Source organism: Crocodylus porosus, unplaced genomic scaffold (assembly GCF_001723895.1).
Source record: "Crocodylus porosus isolate Cpor-Errol unplaced genomic scaffold, CroPor_comp1, whole genome shotgun sequence".
Taxonomy (NCBI): Eukaryota; Metazoa; Chordata; order Crocodylia; family Crocodylidae; genus Crocodylus; species Crocodylus porosus.
Genome location: NW_017728893.1, coordinates 907,455 through 926,232, shown reverse-complemented (window position 1 = coordinate 926,232; position 18,778 = coordinate 907,455). Strand labels below are relative to the sequence as shown.

At 60.9% G+C, this 18,778-nt stretch overlaps 1 protein-coding gene across 1 annotated transcript; it reads right to left on the bottom strand.

The window, feature by feature from the left end:
* Positions 1-18,494, bottom strand: PEAR1 (platelet endothelial aggregation receptor 1; the record flags this gene model as incomplete). Its single annotated transcript, XM_019555293.1, has 22 exons — positions 18,412-18,494; positions 6,834-6,929; positions 6,502-6,594; positions 6,301-6,401; positions 5,760-5,852; positions 5,284-5,530; positions 5,078-5,201; positions 4,853-4,989; positions 4,006-4,218; positions 3,609-3,783; positions 3,160-3,280; positions 2,868-3,031; positions 2,602-2,704; positions 2,363-2,509; positions 2,120-2,248; positions 1,622-1,750; positions 1,270-1,485; positions 1,013-1,125; positions 797-926; positions 442-510; positions 114-314; positions 1-17 (listed from the first exon to the last, which is right to left on the bottom strand). Coding segments are annotated over exons 1-22 (2,823 nt in total), but the record flags the coding sequence as incomplete, so codon positions are not given.
* Between the last annotated feature and the right edge of the window lie 284 nt (positions 18,495-18,778).

Sequence of the window (18,778 nt, the reverse complement as noted above, 5' to 3'; positions counted from 1 at the left end):
GCCCCCGGGGCCTGGCCCTGCAGGGGGAGAGACGGGGGTCAGCGCCGGGGGCCCCGATCCCTGCTCCAGCTGGCTTGCCCCCGCACTGGAAAGGTGGGGGGTCCAGGCTGTACCGTGGGGCTGCGGCGTGTCCGGCGCCGGCTCCGAGCCCCCAGTCTCGTTGTAGGACGTCTCGCGGCACGCGGGCGACTTCATCTCCATGTAGCTCCCCTCGGGCGCCTTGGCCAGCAGCACCGGCAGGTCCTTGATGGTGGCGTAGGGGTTCTCGCTGCCCAGCGAGCTGTCGCTGCCCCGCGATGCCTCCCGCACGCAGTCTGGGGGCACACGGGATGGCTCGATCTGGGCCGGGGGCCAGGTTTCTGGCTTGTAGGGGGGACAGGGGCTTGCTACCCCCACTCCCTGCCCAGCGCCGAGGGGGTTCGGGCACCCCCGGACCGGTACCTTTGCTGTAGAAATGCCGCAGGCCGTTGCTGTAGCTGTAGCTGTAGCTGCGATCCATGGGGCTGCCCCCTGCCAGGGAAAGAGAGGCGCTGCCAGCGCGTAGGCATCCCGGGGCTGGGAGGAGAACCCAGGTGCCTGGGCCCCTTGCTCCATGCACTAGCCCCCTGCTTCCCTCCAGAGCTAGGAGGGGAGCCCAGGTGTCCAGGCCCCGTGCCCTGGCCTGCTCCCGGCCCTGGGAGAGGAACCCAGGCATCCAAGTCTACCTGCTACACCTCGCTCTGCCCCCCTCCAGCGCTGAGCTAACCCCTGGGTCGCACTGCCTCGCAGCAGGACGGCCCGATCCAGCCAGGCTTACCCCGGTCCCAGGGGCTCAGCGCCGGCGCGTGATGCTTCCAGTCTGCCGGCAGTGTGGCGTTGCCCTCGGGGCCGTAGCCTGCCGGGCCCTCGCGCTCCTTCATGCTGGAGAACATCTGGGGCCCGGGCACCTGTCACCGAGATGGCAGCCGGGATCAGCTGGCCCCGAGGCTGCGAGCTTCCCCAGGGCAGTGCCATGACCAGCACCAGGCCTTACCTTGAGGGAGCTGGCCCGGTCCTGGGTGCCGGGGGGCGGGGGCGTGCGGGTGCACTGTGACAGCGTGTGGTAGCTGGGGTTGGAGTAGTAGTGGGTGTAGCTGGGCGGGACATCTGCATCACAGGGAGACACGGGTCATTCCAGCCCGCGGCTCTAACCACTAGCCCTCCCTCCCCCCCAGAGCAGGGGGTGAGCCCAGGCATCCGGGCTCCAGGCCCCAGTCCAGGCCGTGCCACGGATGGCTGCCCCAGCCTCACCTGGTACGACATATTCGGAGCTGCCAGGCCGGCCCACGGTGTAGGCTGCAGCCAGGGGCCGGACCTCCTTGCCCTTCTGCCGGTGCCGGTAGTAGAGGAAGAGTGTGGCCAGCGCCAGCAGCAGGGTGGCCAGGACCACGATGCCGATGATGGCGCCCAAGGAGCTGTAGCCCGCTGGAGGCGTGGGCCCCACCGTGAGCGGGTGCTCAGGGTCCGCTGGGCACCGATGAGAGACAGGAGCCGTGAGAGGGAACCCAGGAGTCCCGGCTCCCACCCTTCCCCATCTCCAGCCGCTCCCCCTATTCCCCTGCCACAGCCGGGCAGAAAACCCAGGCATCCGGGCACTACTCACGCATCTCACAGCGGGGGCCGGTCCAGCCTGGCACGCACTGGCAATGCCCAGTAGCGGGCTCGCAGGTGCCATTGTGGAGACAGTCGCAGGCCTGGACACACTGGAGCCCAAAGGTGCCAGCTGGACATGCTGGGGGGACAAAAGCGGGGACTCAGTGGGTGGCTAGGGAGGCAGTGGGGTGGGGGCTGCAGGTGGGAGCTTGGACCTCACAGCCCCAGCCCCTGCTGCCGAGAGAGTGGGGGGGAGCTCAGGGGTCCCGTGCTTCCCTGGCTCTGACCCCTAGGCCCTGCTCCCCTGCTAGAGCCAAGGAGAGAGCCCAGGAGGCTGGACCCCACTCCTCCCCTGACCTGGGAGAGAGACCCCAGGCATTCGGGTGTCTCTCAGCACCGTCCGTCCCTCATGAAGATAAGAGCCCTACTGCTGCTGCCAGCAGGTAGAGTTCCCGCCGGGCCAAGATCGTGGGAGGCTGGAGCCTGGGGCTGTTGCTCGGGGACTCACGCTGGGAGCAGTTGGCGCTGGTCCAGCCGGGGAAGCAGATGCAGGCACCATCCACGGGCTGGCAGATGGAGTGGTTGGAGCACCGGCAGGGTACCGCGCACTTCTTTCCGTAGCGCCCGGGCGGGCAGGCTGAGACATGGGGCAGGCAGCTGTTGCGAGCTGGCCAGGTCTCAGCTCAGGCAGCCCACCCCACCCAGGTGCCCCATAGATCTCCCCCGATGGGACCCCAGCCCCGGCACTCACGGCGCTGGCAGGCAGGGCCGCGGTAGCCAGGCGTGCAGCTGCAGGCACCGTCATCGGGGGCGCAGGTGGCTCCATTCTTGCAGGCACAGGGCAGGCTGCAGTTCTGGCCCCACCACCCATCGGGGCAGGCCAGGCTGCAGCGGGGCCCTGCGGACAAACCGCCACGGATGGAGGTTCAGTGGGGTCCTCGCCCCCCCACTATGCCCTGCAACCCCCCAACCCATCCCAGCACCCCTCACCTGTCCACCCCGGCAGGCAGTGGCACTGCCCTGTGGTGGCATCACAGCCATTGGCGTGAACACAGTCGCACTTCTGGCTGCAGCCAGGGCCATACGTGCCCATCTGGTGGGGGAGAGACAGATACATGCAGAGCAGCTGAGAGCCCGGCACCCCTGACCCCAGGTGCACAACCGCTGTTGGGTCCCAGGGCATGGTCACAAGTAGACCCCCGTGGCACAGATGGATCGACGTGCCCGGCAACTCAGACGCAACCGAGGGGACTCACTGGGCATGGGTCCTGGCAGCGGGCGCCATGCCAGCCGGCCACGCAGGAGCAGGCACCACTGACGGGGCTGCAGTGGCTGCCGTGGGCGCACTGGCAGGTCTTGTTGCAACCAGAGCCCCAGGTGCCTGTGGGGCAGGGGCTGGAGCAGGCCACTCCATACCAGCCTGCAAGGGGGGCAGGAGCAGAGGTCAGGCATGGGGCCAGGGGCAAATGCCCATCTGGCCCCACCTGCACATCTGGCCCCTTCCAGGCACAGCTGGGAGGGGCGGGAGCAGGAGCGGGGGGGTCACACCTTCCTTGCAGAGGCAGGAGCCATCCAGTGGGGAGCAGGCGAAGGCATGCTGGCAGGTGCAGGTGTGGGCGCAGCCCTCCCCGAAGGTGCCGGGTGCACAGGGCTGCTCGCAGTGTTCGCCCTACGGGGACGGGCAGGGGTTACGGGTTGCACCCCCTCAGCCTGGGCTGCATCGACCACCAAGTCCCCCCTGCTCTGATCACTGTGCTGCACTGCCCTCCCACCCCCAGGAAAGAATCCAGGTATCCTCACCAGGCCCCCCTCTGCTATAACCACTCAGCCATACTCTCCACTGCCCATACTCTCCTTCCCCAGAGCTGAAGAAAGAACCCAGGAGTCCTGCTGCCCTCCCTGCCCTCTCCAACCACTGCACCCTACTCCCCTCCTACCGCTGGGGAAAAAACCCAGGCATCTGGCCCCGCAGCCTGAAGCCCACTCCCGAGACCCACCGTGTAGCCAGGGGTGCAGTGGCAGTGCCCCGTGACAGGGTCGCAGGTGCCCCCGTGGAGGCAGAGGCAGGACTCGTGGCAGCCGGGGCCATGGGAGCCGGGCGGGCAGGTCTCATTGCAGTGCAGCCCAGCCCAGCCCACCTGGCACACGCACTCCCCCGTCAGCGAGTGGCAGCTGCGGGGCAGAGACGTGGGGTCAGGGGCAGATACCCTACCCCAGGCCCCCAGAGGCACTCCTTCACTTGGAGTCTGTTTGCACCAACAGGTTGCCAGGGTGCTGGTGCATTGTACTGGTACGTGCATGGGCACAAAGCTCATACATGCATATGCGAGATGCCCCGTGCTCAGCATTGCCCACCCATCCCATGTGCCGTGGCTTTGCCCCCGCAGCCCCTACCTCTGGCTATGCTGCAGGTGGCAGAGGCAGCGGGTCTTACACTCAAAGCCGTAGAGCCCCTCCGGGCAGAGGCGCTGCTCGCACCGGTCCCCGTGGAAGCCGGACTCACACAGGCAGGCTCCGCTGATGTGGTAGCAGCGCCCACCGTTGGCACAGTCGCACACCTCGCTGCAGTCCTGCCCGTGCCAGCCGATGCGGCACTGCTCCTGGCATCTGGAGGCAAGGGATTAATGGGGCACTGGGGTGTCCCATGGTGGCTGCAGTTGTCTATGTGCAACTGTGGAGAAACTGAGGCACAGGCCCGCACCAGCAGTCGTGCCCCCCCCGCCCCCCCCCACACCAAAAAAAAAAAAGCCAGGAGTCCGGCCCCAGTCCCTGCCTCTAGAAAAAGAACCCAGGAGTCCCGATTCGCCGGTCCCTTAATCTAACCACTAGGCATCAGTGCCCATCCTCACTGCACTTTGGCTGTGTATCAGCTGGGAACCGAGGCGCCCGAGCCCCCTGTTCCTCCTGCTCACCCCTGCCTCCCCTCCTCCCCCCGGGCTGATGGGTTTGGAGGCCAAGGGTATTTTTTCCTCCCCATTGTTCACACCACCCTCTGCGGAGCTGGAAGCAGCCGGTGCTTCCTTCCTGCCCCGCCGCCTTTTCCATCTGGAAACTGCCCCCCCTCCCACTGCTCCTGGGATATCCCCCACATCCAGCCTCCCTAAGCCAGGCAGGAGGGGAAACTGAGGCACAGAGCGGCTGGGGGGAGGGCAAGAGGTTCCCCTTTGCACTGAAGATCCTCAACAACAGTCCAGAGCAGCACAAGGGTCAGATGCCCCCCCTGCCATTGGCATCTACTCACTGTTTCCCAGTGTAGCCAGGCGCGCAGCGGCACTGCCCCTGCATCCGGTCACATGCACCCCCGTTGTAGCACCCGCACTCACCCAGGCAGCCAGAGCCGAACCGGCCCTCGGGGCATGGCAGGGAGCAGATGGTGCCCTGTGGTGGGGAGACAAGGGTTCAGGGAAGGATCCTGATGCCCCTGGGGCATGCATATGTCTGTGGAGCCTCCTACCCCGGTACCTACCATCCAGCCCGGGGGGCAGACGCACTGCTGGGTGTCCTGGGGGTGGCAAATGCCCCCGTGCTGGCAGGGGCAGTGCTCCGGGCAGCGCTGCCCTTCTGTGCCATTGGCACAAGGCAACTCGCAGCTGGAGAAGCCAAAGTAGATGGAGGTTAGCATCCACCCAGGGTAGCAGGGAGACCATGCCCCCTCTCCCCTGCCCCACTCACTGGGCACCGGTGAACGCTGGTGGGCACAGGCAGGCACCCATCTCGGGGTCACAGAGGGCCCTGTGCTCGCACTGGCATTGCATCTGGCAGCCCGCACCATAGGTGCCTGGCTCGCAGGGCATTTGGCACTGCAGGCCCTGGTAGCCAGGCGGGCAGAGGCAGGCGCCGGAGAGCGGGTCGCAGGTTGCCCCGTTGAGGCAAGTGCAGGGGCTCTGGCAGTCGGGACCCCACAAGTGAGGGTCACAGGCTGCGAGGAGGAAGAGGGCACGTTAATGAGGACAGCCCATATCCCACATGGTACCCCATTGCTGCAGGTCAAACTTGAGGCACAGAGAAAGAGAGCCCAGGAGTCCTGGATGCTGGACCTGCAATGGTTTTTGCAGTGAGTCCTCATGCCTGCACCCCTTCTCAGAGCTGGGAGTGGGATGCAGCAGCCCCAGTGCCCACCCTGGCTGGGCATGGAGCCTGGTACTCACTGCTGGAGCAGTCGGCACCCCGCCAGCCCCGCTCACACTGGCACTGGTCGGGTGCCACACACCTCCCGTGAACGCACTCCGAGGTGCAGCGAGCTGCGGAAAGAAGGGGGGAGAGGTCCATCAAGTGCCCAGGACCCAGGTGGGAGCAGCCCCTACCCTCCACACCATGCCAGCCACAGCTTCCAGCATCCCAAAATGCAGCCACTTCTGGGGTAGGAGGTGGCAAAGACTGGTCTCTGCCCCAGAAGCCAATGCTGTTCTTGCTAAAACCGCCTCCAGCTCCCAGCCCCAGGCCACAAACTCTTCACTCCAGCATGAAGTGGGCACCACCTAGAGATACTGAACGGGGTCCAGTGGGACATAAGCCCATGCCAGCCTGGGCTTTAGAGCTGGAAACTGGCTCCGGGTCAGAGACATGGGGAGGGGAAGGGCAGGGCTGGGCAGGGGAGGTGTGATGGGGGGCAGCAGCATGGGGGTCCCAGGGATGCAATTCAGAGCAGGAACCCAGGAGTCCCCAGTAGTGCCTGGCCCCCAGACTCACGGACGCAGGCGTCTCTGCTCTCGTAGTAGCCCTGGCAGCACTGGTAGCGCCGGCGGTAGTCTACTTTCACGGCCTGCCGGTACACCGTCTTGTACACCACGCTGCAGGGAGGCGGCCTGTCAGACCCTTGGGCCAGAGTGGGGCAGGGCTGCCCCATGGGGCACCAATAGGACCCGCGGGCAAGGGGGGACAGGCGCTCACCGGTGCCGTGTGCATGACTTGGCTCCATCGCAGGGCTCCAGGGAGGCCTGGGCATGTGGCTGCAGAAACGACTCCTTGGTAGGCGCCGTGAAGCTGCAGGGCAGAGCACAGGGTCCCACCCAGGGTTGAGTAGGGCCCCGAATACCTGGGGTCCCTACCTGCCCCCTCTGTCCCACTATCCCCGGATGTCACAGCGCTGCCCTCCTCTCCTGCTTTACCAGGAACCCTTACAATCCCCGGGGCTGACTGCCAAGTCCCAGCTCCCAGAGTCAAGGAAATCCAACCAGGAACTGTTATGGAGCCCCCCACGCTGCCCGCAGAGCTGGTCTTACCTTTCCCAGTAGCTGCAAACATGGGGGGTGCTGGGCTTCAGGGCCCAGCCCAGGGGCAGCTGCAGGCAGAGGAAGAGGAGGGTCAGCGGCTTCATCCTGGGGAGAACGGAGCAAAAAGAGGGGATGGGGGGCGGGGGCAGAGCTGCAGCCCTGCTCAGGGGCTTCCTACTGCCCAGCTGTGCTCCTAGCCCACTCTCAGCAAGGGGGAAACTGAGGCAAGGGGCTGCAGAGCCCACTGAGTAGCAGTGTGTGGATGGAGGGGCTGGAGCCAGGAGTTCTCCTCCCCCGTCTGCCTCAGTTTCCCCACCTGTGCAGCCCCAACCTGGCCCTGCTCCCCTCCCGCTCTCTCAGACCCAGGCATGCATGCTCATTTGCATATCATTTGCACATATGCATTTGCCCCGGCTACAGGCAGGAGCACACCTACTGCAGCCAGAAGAGACCGCGGTGTGCATGCATAAGCATGTGTATTTGCATACTATTAGCATGGATGCATTTGCTCCAGCTACATGTGTTCATGCATATACATATAAAGTTGCATGTCATTTGCATATGTGCATTTACTCTGGCTACAGGCAGGAGCTCACAGCCACCAAGAGAGTCTGCAGTAGCCAGGGGAGACCTGGGCTTATACGCGTGTGCATGTTTATTTGCATATCATTTGCATATATGCATTTCCCCGCCTACAGGCAAGAGGAACTCTCAGCCCCAGCCAGAAGAGACCCAGACGTGTATGCAAGAGGGCACACATTTGCATATCATTTCCATATATGCATTTGGCCCGGTTATGGGCAGCAGCACAGCTGCAGCGGCCAGAAGAAACCAGGGCGTGCATGCATATTCATTTGCATGTGTGCATTTTCCCCAGGTGGGTGGGTGGACAGGCAAGGAGTGTATGGTGTTAGGTGGCTGGATGGACAGACACAGGGCATGTATAGGGGACAGATGAATGGACAGACACACACAAAGAGTATGGGAATAGATGGACAGACAAAGGGAACATATGGAAATAGAAGGATGGACAGACTCAGGCAGCGCACAGGGATAGACGGACGGACACCGGTGGCTGCTCCCTCCCAAGGTCCCAATCCTGCCGATGCTCATGGGAGCTGCTGCTCTTTGCAAGCTCTGAGCCCCCTTGCATATGCAAGCAAAGCCCCTCCTGGGTCAGCCACTAAATCCCCTTTCTTCGGAGGCCGTGTGCCCCTAGTTCCACCAGCGATGCAGCCCACTAGCAGCCTCCCCCGTCCCCGCCGCATCCCAGCCTCTCCCAGCCCCACCGCATCCCAGCCTCTCCCAGCCAGGTTCCCCATCCTGCACCGACAGCCCACCCACCTTCCCCTTCTGGTGCCTTCCTGTGGCATTCACCACCATCAGGGAAACTGGGTCAGATGGACCCTGGACAGACCGGGCTGGGCACCCCTGCCCACGGGCGGCTCTAGACCTTGGCCAAAGGGGGTGCAGATGGCAAAGTGCATCATCCATGGATCAAACGGCAGCTATTTCTCCCTGATTAAAAATATACCAAATGCTCTGCTTATCCTGGGTGCGCAGTTTGGCTTGGACCCAGCCTTGGGTGGGTGCAAAGGGGTCAACCCAGGGCTCTTGGTCCCTTTCCCAGCAGACGAGAGACCCCTGGGAAACCCACTCCTGCTGCTGCCCCCTCTCATTATGGATCAGGCCTTCATTTAGTCCAGGAGAAGGAGACTCCTGCTCTAAACAAGCAGGAGGGAGAAAGGGGAAACTGAGGCACAGAGCAGGGTAGGGCACAGGTGCCAAGCAGGCAGCTCACATGCCCCCCGCTCCCAGCGCAGACCACCCCATGGGCCCCGCTCTGGGCCAAGCGACCGCACTTCCTGACGCTAGGGCCTGTCCAGTGTTGTGAGTTTTTAAGTCCATCCGAGTCCTTTTACTGGCAACTGAGTCATTTCCTGCATGGAAATGTCGTGACTTCACTAGCCCGCCGCACAGGGGCCCTCGTCCTCACACACGCTGGTAAACAGGCGCACATGTGTGCTTGCGTGTATACATACACGCAGCTGCAGCCACCCACTAATGCAGACATATGCACACTTTCAGAAAAGCCACAACTGCTGCTCGGTGCACACGCACATGCCAAACACACCGCACCTGCTTGAGAACCAACTGCAGTCATACACGCACTCATCCCCTTCCACTTTCTTATCTCACACACATGCACATGCACACACACAGCCCCTTCTAAGCCCTTATCACACACCCGCACACACACACATGCACACACACACACTCAACCCCTTCTAAGCCCCTCTGTCTCACACAAACACACACATACTCAACCCCTTCCACATCCTTCACACACACACACATACACACTGTCCATGCTTGACCATCACACACACAGACCACACATATATACCTGACACTGATAATATACCCCACAGCTCACAAACAACCCAGCTACACACACATATGCATATACCATCCCCATAGCATATATCCCTCCCTGACACACCGGCCATAGACACGTGCACAGTACACACAGACGTGTAACATGCCCATGATGGGCCCCCGCAAACACGCCAGGACCCTGCATACGCTGCACTCCTGCCCTAGCCTGGATGAAGCGCATGGGGTCTTTGCTGGCGAGGGCAATGTGGACATTGACCCAGTCAGTGATCAGACACGTGGCCCGCTGTGGGGTGCAGCCCAGCCCTGGCACATGCAGTCCAGGCCTGCTCTGGCAATGCGTGCCAAAACCAGGGCACACAGCTGGTACCCTGTATCATATGGCCATGCAGCATGAAAGCCCAGGTGCATCATGCCCCTGAGCCCCAGAAGCCTTGCCCTGAGCTCGTTCCCAGCAGTTTGCTGACCTGCTGGGACAGGCAGTTGCTCCCCCTGGCATTCCCAGACTGGTGCTGTCCTTGCTCTTCCCATGGAGAGGGATGTGCCAGGAGGGGTCCCAATCCAGTAGCTGCACCAGGGCTGTGCCTCCGACGCCTGACCCCACCCAAGGATGGGAGAGCTGGAGGCTCTGAGCACAGCCTCTGCTTAACACGCTCTTACCCCATATCATGCAACTCCAGGAGCTGCTCGGGCTACACTTCTCCCCTTCTCCGAGGTTCCTTTCCTGGCTTCTCCGAGCTCAGGCCTCCCACTACAGCTTGCAAAGGGACAAGCCCAGGCCAGGCCCAGCTGCTGCAGCATCCTCTGGCAGCTCCAAGTTAGCTTCCCCACTCAGAGACCTCAGCAGAGCTCAGAGGCAGGAACCAGGCTCCGTCCCATGCAACAGGCAGAAAAAAAGGATCCTGACCTTGCAAAAAAAAGGATCAGGACCTTGCAATGCCACATGGGGATCCCTGCCCTTACCCCAAGCGCACAGCAGTGGGGGAGGCTGGGGAAGGCAGCCCAAGTTTGAGCCCTCCAGGAGACATTAACCATCCTCCCCCACCTGTGAGTGACTATAAAGGCCCCAGCTGCAGCAACTCTGCATCGGTTCAGAGGATGCACCCAAGGCCACACAGGACCATCTGTGCCAGAGAGAGGAGGAGGATGGCACTTTGTATGCACCCACATTGCACTAGGGAGGGTGACTGAACTCAGGCAATCTTGCTTCAGAGCTGCTGTGTCAGGGGGAGCTGCACCCTTGGATGGGATGATGACCCACAGGATGGGGCAGCAGCCTCCCAGGAAAGCAGAAAACCCTCCTGGGAGCAGCATACACAGGTCAGGACTTGCTAGAGGGCCCTATGGCTTGCAGACCTTCAGTTTTTGGGGCTGGGTGTCCCGACTGCTTGCTCTCCGAACGTCCGGCCCCAGCCTGGCATCTCCAGGTGGGAGCATGAAACCCCCATGTGCAGCCCTGGCATCGCTGCTGGGGAAAAGCCGCAGGCTCTGGGTGTCTCCAGGGCCACGCGCTCAGCCCTGCTGTGTGGGTAGCCACAACTCCTGCTGCCAGGGCCCAGCCCCCCAGTTGGAGAGGGGAGGCTGATTTTGGTTTCCCCAAACCCACGCAAACATCCATGGCATGTGCGGGTGGGGAAGGAGCAGCTGACTCTCCCTGGTCTGGCCAAGAGACGGGTCACAGAGATAGGAGCTGCTGCCCCGAGATCATTGGCTTGGGGAGAGAGGCTGGAGGGCTCTAGGGCTCAAGTTGGGGGTCTCCAATCAAGGGGAAACTCCATAAGGGAAATAAACCCGCGAGGAAAGCTGCTCTGGTCCCAGCCAGACAGCAAACTCAGAAGCCTGGCGGCCTAGGCTAACAACAGAGCTACCTGGACACAAGCCTTGGGGTGGACCTGGAGTCCTGGACTCCAGCATCCAAAAAATACAACCAAACTGAGCCAGGAGCTCAGAGAGGCATCGGCATTCATTGCACAATCCCACATAGGTTGAAATATGTAACCACATCCCTAGTGTTTAAGTTCAGGCTGACGCTTGGCAGCGCTGAGCGGATCACTGATGCCATGAGCGGGCAACGCCAGAGCTTGGAGCAGGGAGTGAGCTGGAGAGACCCATGATATCGGCAGGCGCAGGAGCCAAAGGTGAGGTCCCCAGGGCCGTGGATCTGCACCAGCAACATGACCAATAACTCTGACCCGTGCCCATGACCACCGAGGCTTGGCTCTGGCAGTGGTGTGTGATGATTACGGCAGGGCTGCAAGTGGAAGATGTCCTCTGGAAATGGAGGTTTGCAATGTCCGTGGCAGCTTGGGGTGCCTGTGGCCTGGTTCCACTGTGCCCAGCCTAGGCAAGGGACCCTAGTGCAGCCTCATAGCCCTGGGGCAGCTTATACCAGCCGGCACCGAAGCCAGCACAGCCCCACTGCTGTGGTACAAGCTAGCACAGACGTGTCTCCATAGGGTGGGCTGGGGCAAAGGGAGACCGTGTCCTGCCAGCACGGCTCTCAGCTCTGCCAGGACGCCAACAAAAACTGGACAATGGCAGGGAAGCATTTCAGGTGCTTAAATGTTCCTAAGGTGACCACTGCACCCACCGTGCAGCCCCCTGTACAGCCAGGAGGTGAGGAAGAGCAACCACGACTTCATGGGCCAGTCTGGGAGCAAGCCCTGATGCGGTCGGAGCTGTACGGGCACAACTCCCAGCTGAATGAGTCTTATTCAAACCAGAGCCCCGGTCTCTGCAGGTCTCCCATTTCCCTGTCTGTGCTCTGGCTGTCTCAGCAGCCGTTGTTCTTCTGCTCCCAGAGGCAAGCTCCCAACCACAGCAATCACCCTGGGAGGCAAGTCTGAGAGCAAAGATGGTTTTCATTAGCCACCAGCATTGGAGGTGCTGGGAAACCTGATTAGCATCCTCACACAGGCTGGGGCCAGATCCTGCCCCCCTCTCTCCAGACCCCACTGGGAAACCTGGCATGAATCCATTCGCCAGGGCCTGGTTTCACCCTGACGCTGCAGAGATCAGATGCTGCATCTAAGACGTCCCAGGCCAAAGATTTACAGACACAAAACTAGTTGCTGCTTCTGTTCCATCGTATTTTGCATGTCGCCGGCACAGTGACAAGCTCAGCATCATGACAGGCTCATGCTCTTTGTTGATCACCCCCCAGCAGGATGAGTCAGCAGACGGGCTCCCAAACACAGGAGTCCTGGCTCCCCAGGCCCCTGCCATCGCCACGCTTCATGACACCCTTTGCTGGTCTAGAGACCTGGATTTGCTGTGATGCGGGTTCCCAGAATGGGGAGGGATGGAGCAGAATGAGCCCCAGTCCCCGTTAGCACTTCTCCAACAAAACCACCCCCAGTTGCACACGAAGGTCGTGCTCTTTGCTTTCCAGCCAGAGATCGCGTGTCTGTTTGTCATCGTAGGAAAACAGCTTGTTCAGAACAGCCAGTAATCAGGCTGGGCCAGGAAGTGAGGGTGCAAGAGCAAGGCACAGATAAATGATGCAGTAAGAAGTGGCACTGCCCAGATCGCTGCAGTCAGGCAAGGTCAGCAAGGAGCTCGGGAGATCTGCAGCTAAAGAGATCCTGGCTGGATGCTGGTATGACCAAAGCTAGTGGGAACATCCTGCCTATGACAAGGGTCCACGTTCACCCACACAGCCCAGACTCTGATATTCTAGGCACAGTCGTGTAGAACAAATGTCCTGGCTACATCTGGGTGCAGGGCCCCAAGGAACTGAATAATCTAGGTACAGCCAAGGAGAAGCTGCATGTTCTAGGTGCATCTTCCAAAGTGGCGCTGGGAGAGCTGCAAGTTCTAGGTAACTCTAAGTGGAAGCACCCATGGGTCTCAATGGTCTAGGTACATCCATGTAGAAGACCTGGGTGGAGCCAAATGTTCTAGGTAACCAACAGAGCCAAATTTTCTAGGTACATCCAGGGACCTCACAAGGTCACATCTAGTCCAGCCCCTTGCCCTGACTCAATCCTCCCAGCCATGGGTCTGTCCAACCTGCTCTTGAAAACTTCCCAGGATAGAGACTCCACCATCTCACTGGACAGCCTGTCCCACGGTTTGACCACCCCGAGTCCCAAAGATCCTCCTCATCTCCAACCTCCATTTCTTCTGCTGCAGTCTAAGTCCTAGAGAAGAATGATTGATGCTTATAGATGGAGGGTCACCCTCCGCTGGGACCCCGGACTCCTGGGCTCTGTCCTGGGTCTGGGAGAGGGTCTCAGTGAGTCGGTAGAGAAGAGCTGGAAATCCCAACTCAGTCAGATGTGAGGATGGACCCCCCTGGGATGCATTCCCAGCTCTTGGGGGCTGCCAGACCATGGATCTGGACTCCAACAGCGTATCTTGGGACCCCAAGCACAGGGCAGTGCCCAGAGGCTTCTAGCCCAGGCCCAGGACAGGGAGCAACAAGGCAGTCAAAACCCATTCATCCTCCCTGTGGCTTTGCAGCGCCCCGATGGCGTAACAGCTCCCTAGAGGCGCCCTGTGTGGTGTTTACAGGGACGTGTGTTTTATGGCCTCTAATAAACCCATGTGGGAGGAAGGAGGAAACAGAGACTTCCCGCCGCGCAGCTGGATGGACGCTCGCTTCCTCCGCGTGGCTCCTGCCCATTGCTGCGGCCTCTCTTCCGAGCAAGTGGCTTTTTCCTCGTGAATGGAAAAGTGGAGCCTGCCTCGCTCCCTGCCGCTCCCCGGGGGCAAGGCAGGGCTATCAGCACTCCACGGCGCAAACAAGCTCCCCGCGTTGAGAGAAGCTTCTAAGTTAGCGCTGAAGTGTGGCCACCTCTGGGGTGGCACGCAGCAGCCACTATCAGCATACAACCACCCAGCTAAAGGCATCTCTCCCCTAGCAGGGCCTGAATGGGGTGCCCCATGTCTGTCCAGCTGGGCTCCCATCCAGCAGCTCAACTGCTGCCAAGTCATTGCTCCACCTTGCGCCTCAGTTTCCCCATGGGTGCAATAGGGAGTAGAACCGCTAAGAGCCACAGAGGCCTTGCGCCTTCCTGCTTCTAAGATGCCACCTGGCTGATCCTAACTCCATGCATCCTGAGCTGGCTGACAGCTGGGAAACTCCAACAGCTTGAAACCCACTATCTGCTCGGTCCTGGAACAAAAACAACCATTTTTAGAATTTCCTCTGGAGTGAAGTTTTCAAGGGGGAAAAAAAACCCTTCTCTGAGCTCATACAAACATTCCTGACCCATCCAACCACATGTCCTTCCAGCCACCGCCTTTATACAGAGTACATTAGGACGCCTCACCTCCGACCCGGTGCCAAGCAGAGGTGGAAACACTGAGCATTGCCCCATGGCTGCTCAACCTCCCGGAGAGAGAAAGCTCCTGAAATCATGTCAGAAGCAAAACACTCCCATGGAAAAATCTGAGCGCGATGCAGCAGTGTTTTCCGGTGGGAAAAGACCGGTGCCAGGACCTATATGACCCACTTCAAAAGTTTCCCTGTATGTGCTCCCTGGCATGGCTCATTGCACTTGAGCTCCCGGCACCCCCCTCCTAGGAAATTAGCTTTATTTTCACTCCTCGTGCCCATTTTATAGCATCGCGGGGGTGAACACCAGGACTGGGCGAGACTCAAGGCTGTTTCTATAGCTGGGATGGTGGAGAATGGAGGCACATGGATCCTGTCGCCCTCCCAGCTATGAGACACCTGGCACAGAAGCAGTGCTGTCCACCTCTCCCATTTACTATCCCCCGAAAGAACAAACCCAGTCCAAAACCAGCTGGCCGAGAAGCCCAAGGTTCCCGTTCCCATAACACGGCTCTCAACATGTTTCCTACACACACATGGGGAGTGGGAGCACACAGAGCGTCTTGAGCCAAGACAGAATAATAGGAAACAAACAGATTTTTCTGGCAGTGAAAAGTGAGGAGTCATCACAACGGGGCAGACAATGGAGCCGTATGGACACAATAAAGCCTGCCCGGGCTGGGCTAGGCCTGGCCGGGCTGGGGGAGGACAGGTCCAGCCAAAATCACGCCTCTGCTGCTGGCTGGCCTTCAACTAGGACCAGTGGGGAGGAGGCTGGATTACTGGCTTGAGCCCTGGACATCTCATGAGCGGCAAATGCCCCGAGGCCTGAAGCCAGAGTGGGGAAGGGGCCCCAATCCTAGCAGGAGATACTCCGTGAAGCTCCTAATAAAGAGCAGGGAGATGCTGGCACAAGGATGGTGCCTGGGGACCAGGCAGCACCCCCAGAGCTGCCTCTATGAACCCCACAAGCCTCGGGGTCCCCAGTGCACCCTAACACATCATGTGCACTCCCGGCATGTGCCTCGGAGACATGTGGGTGTGCACAGCCCCTCTACAAACCACAAGCACCAAGGGGAGAGAGGAAGGGGTGGTTGCACCTCTCCATCCCAAAACCCCTTCCTCCAGGACGATGAAGACAGGACCCCCAAAACAGGATGACACAGATAGATGTATGCCCCTGCAACACCCGCTGGTTTTGCACAGGCATGTCTATTAAACCAGGATAAGGATGGACAGACACACAACTGTCCTGGGGTAGCTCACAGGAGGTCCCTGGGAACGGGGCCAATAGAGCAAATGGATGGGTGGACACAGAGCACCCAGGGTTGTGTGGGGATGGATGGATGGAGACAGAGAAAGCAGATAGAAATGGGATGAGGAGCAAAAGAGGAGAGAGAGAGACCGAGATGAGTGTGGGAACAGACAGCAAAGGGGTGGGTAGATAGTGGAAAGCACATGGAGATGGATGGGGAGATGCCAGGCTGGATGGAGACAGGCCAGGAGCTACCCAACGGAGCCAGGGAAGTCGTTGTCTGTGCAAAACGCCGGTGGGAACCGCAGGAGATTCTCTAACAAACTTAAAGCCGACAGGCTGGGACCCAGACCGCCCCCGCCTCCAGCGCAGCTCTGGAGCTGTCCTCCGCGCCCCCCTCCCTGGGAACCCTGCTCCCAGCACAGACGAGTAACCGGAGAGCCGGCGTCTCACTGCAGCACCGGGGCCAAGCTCGACATCCAACAAAGGGTAGAGCCGAGAGCTCCGATTCCAGCCGGGCCCAGAGCATGGCGTTGGGGCCTGCTCGGACCCAGGCTGCAGCTGGCCCAAGGGGCGAAGGGGGCGGCTGGTTGGTGTCCGTGTGGATGTGCCCCGCCATGGGTTAGGTGCCTCCCCTTGCAAAGACCAGCCCAGCAAACCCATGGCAGAGCAGGGGGCTTTGGCTGGAAGAGCTGGTGGGCTGTGGAGGAGGGAATGGGGGAGATGGGAGCCATGCATGGGGAGGAAGCAGGGCCCCCGCTTTCCCTCTGTCCCCATCACTCATGTCAAGCCCAGCGCTAAATACACTATAACCCCCCAGCCTCTATCGATTGCCTGCTGCGCGCAGGGAGCACTGGAGAGAGACAGCCGCTCCCCAGCCCTCGCAGCGTGATGAATAGGTTCCTACCGCCCACACTAAAGACCCTCACTGGAGGGGATTTCATTAGCATCGACAGGCCAAGAGCTCCTGACAGGACAGGCTCTGGGCCCTGCCTGCTCCCAGCTTCGAGGGCTGCTGGCCCTGGCTCACAGCAGGGACCCCAACAGCAGCTCAGGCTGCCTGTCAGGGTGCAACCATGGCCCAGGACCTGGCAAACCTCTACCTTGTCCTGGGGCAAGCCATGGCCTTGCCCTGTGCCTCTGTTTCCCATTGCATAAAGGTGCCCAGCTCAGCTTCAGTGCCTAACCCCAAACCAGCTGGCTCAGGTCATAGCTGCAGTGCAGAGATAGCTGGGCTACAGGTCAACCCCATACATTCCTATGGTGGGTTGACCTGTAGTCCGAGGAGCTGAGCACCAGGTCAACCCAGACAAGCTAAAATAGTTGGGAAAAAATTCTTTGCAGGCTTCCAGGTCTGAAAGCATCCACCCAAAGAACCTGGTCTGCTGATGTCCTTAGACCAACACGGCTACAGCCAACACCCCAGGTCAACCCATTGCTTTCTTATGCCATGTTACAGGGACAAATCTAGGGCAGGACGAACCCCTGTGTCAGCCCCTCTGTCAGGCCCAGGACAGATGGCCCTGAAGAGCAGCCGGACACACAGGCTAGAAAGAGGAGTGATGACGGTTCTGCTCCTTTAGCAGCAGGGCCGGGGCCGGGTCCAGACCCAAACCCGGGAGGCCTCCAGTCCCAGGCAGAGAACAATGCTGCAAAGGAGCATCCCAGCAGACAGGGAGATGGGGACAAGCCAGAGGCAGAGATAAGCATCAATCCCGCTCCCCAGGGAGGTGTCCCTGCTGCCGGGTGAGCAGTCCTGGCATTCCTGGGCTGTGAAGCCAGGCCGGAGTGATACCAGTGCTTCCATGGGATGCTGTCATGCCTTTGTCACGTAATGGCTTGGGACGGTCTGGATCAGCAGTCCTCTGGGACAGTTAGTGCTGCCTCAATGCGGAAACTGAGGCCCGGTGATGGGGCAATGACGGTCGTCAGCTCCAGCATCAGAGCTGGGAACAGAGCCCAAGAGTCCGGGCCTCCGACCTCGACCCCAATCCCCGAGCCAGCACAGACCCAGGAGCCCCCTCTCCCTGCTCCAGCAGCTCCACACTCCCTGCTCAGGGTCCCAGGCACCAGGACCCTCCCCAGCTGTGGGCGGGAGTGTTGCAGAGTGGTTAGGACAGGGGACTGGGGCTGCCCCTGCCTCAGCTTCCCTGTTTCCACGAGGAGGGCCCTGTTCTAGCACTCTTTTGCTTTAGGACTATCTGTCCTAGGAAGATGCGGGGGCCGGGGCCAAACCAGGGAGGAGCTCCTATCTCAGCCCCACGCGCTTCCTCGGATATGTCCCAGGCGCGGCTGCACTTCCTCCGGGTGCAGGGAGTGGGGGAGCTGACAGCTCCCTTCTCCCTGCCCGACACCCTCCCCGGGGGCCAGGGAGCCTGAGCGGCTTGTGGGGTAAGGCAGGAGACGACTCCTTGCCCCCCGGCCCTGGGGTCATCACAGCCCAGATCTTCATCTTGGTGCTCCCCCAGAAGCCAGGGTGCTGACCCCCTGCTCCGGTCTCACCATACCCTCGTGCACTTGACCCCACCAGGCAATGCCAGACCCCGAGCTAAAGCCCCTTGGAAACAGCCTCCAATCCCACCATGGCTCTGGGAGGGAGTCTGCCTCGAGCTATAGGCATCTCTGCCCCACAGTAACAACCCCGGGGCACTTACCCCATCCTGCACCCTGGACCAGAGCCACCCCCAATGCAGAGAGCACGGTGAGATGCAGGAATACGGAGACCCCCTTGCTTCTCTCCCGGCCAGGGGGACACGAAGCAGCCGTGGGGCCAGCCTGCCCTGCCCCAAGCCCTGCCGCAGCCTGGAAGAGGGGTCTGGACTGGGGAGGCGCGATGTGCAGAGGAGGAGGAGCAGGAGGGGGCTGGGAACAGGCACTCAGGAAGTTTTGACAAGGAAACGATTGAGGCTGCCAGAGCTGGAGGAAAAGGGAAAAAAAAAGCCCCACATGACGGGTTGCTGGCAGGGCCCAGCCCGCGGGGAAAGAGGCTGCAAAATACGCCAGGCGCCAGGCTCCCCACCC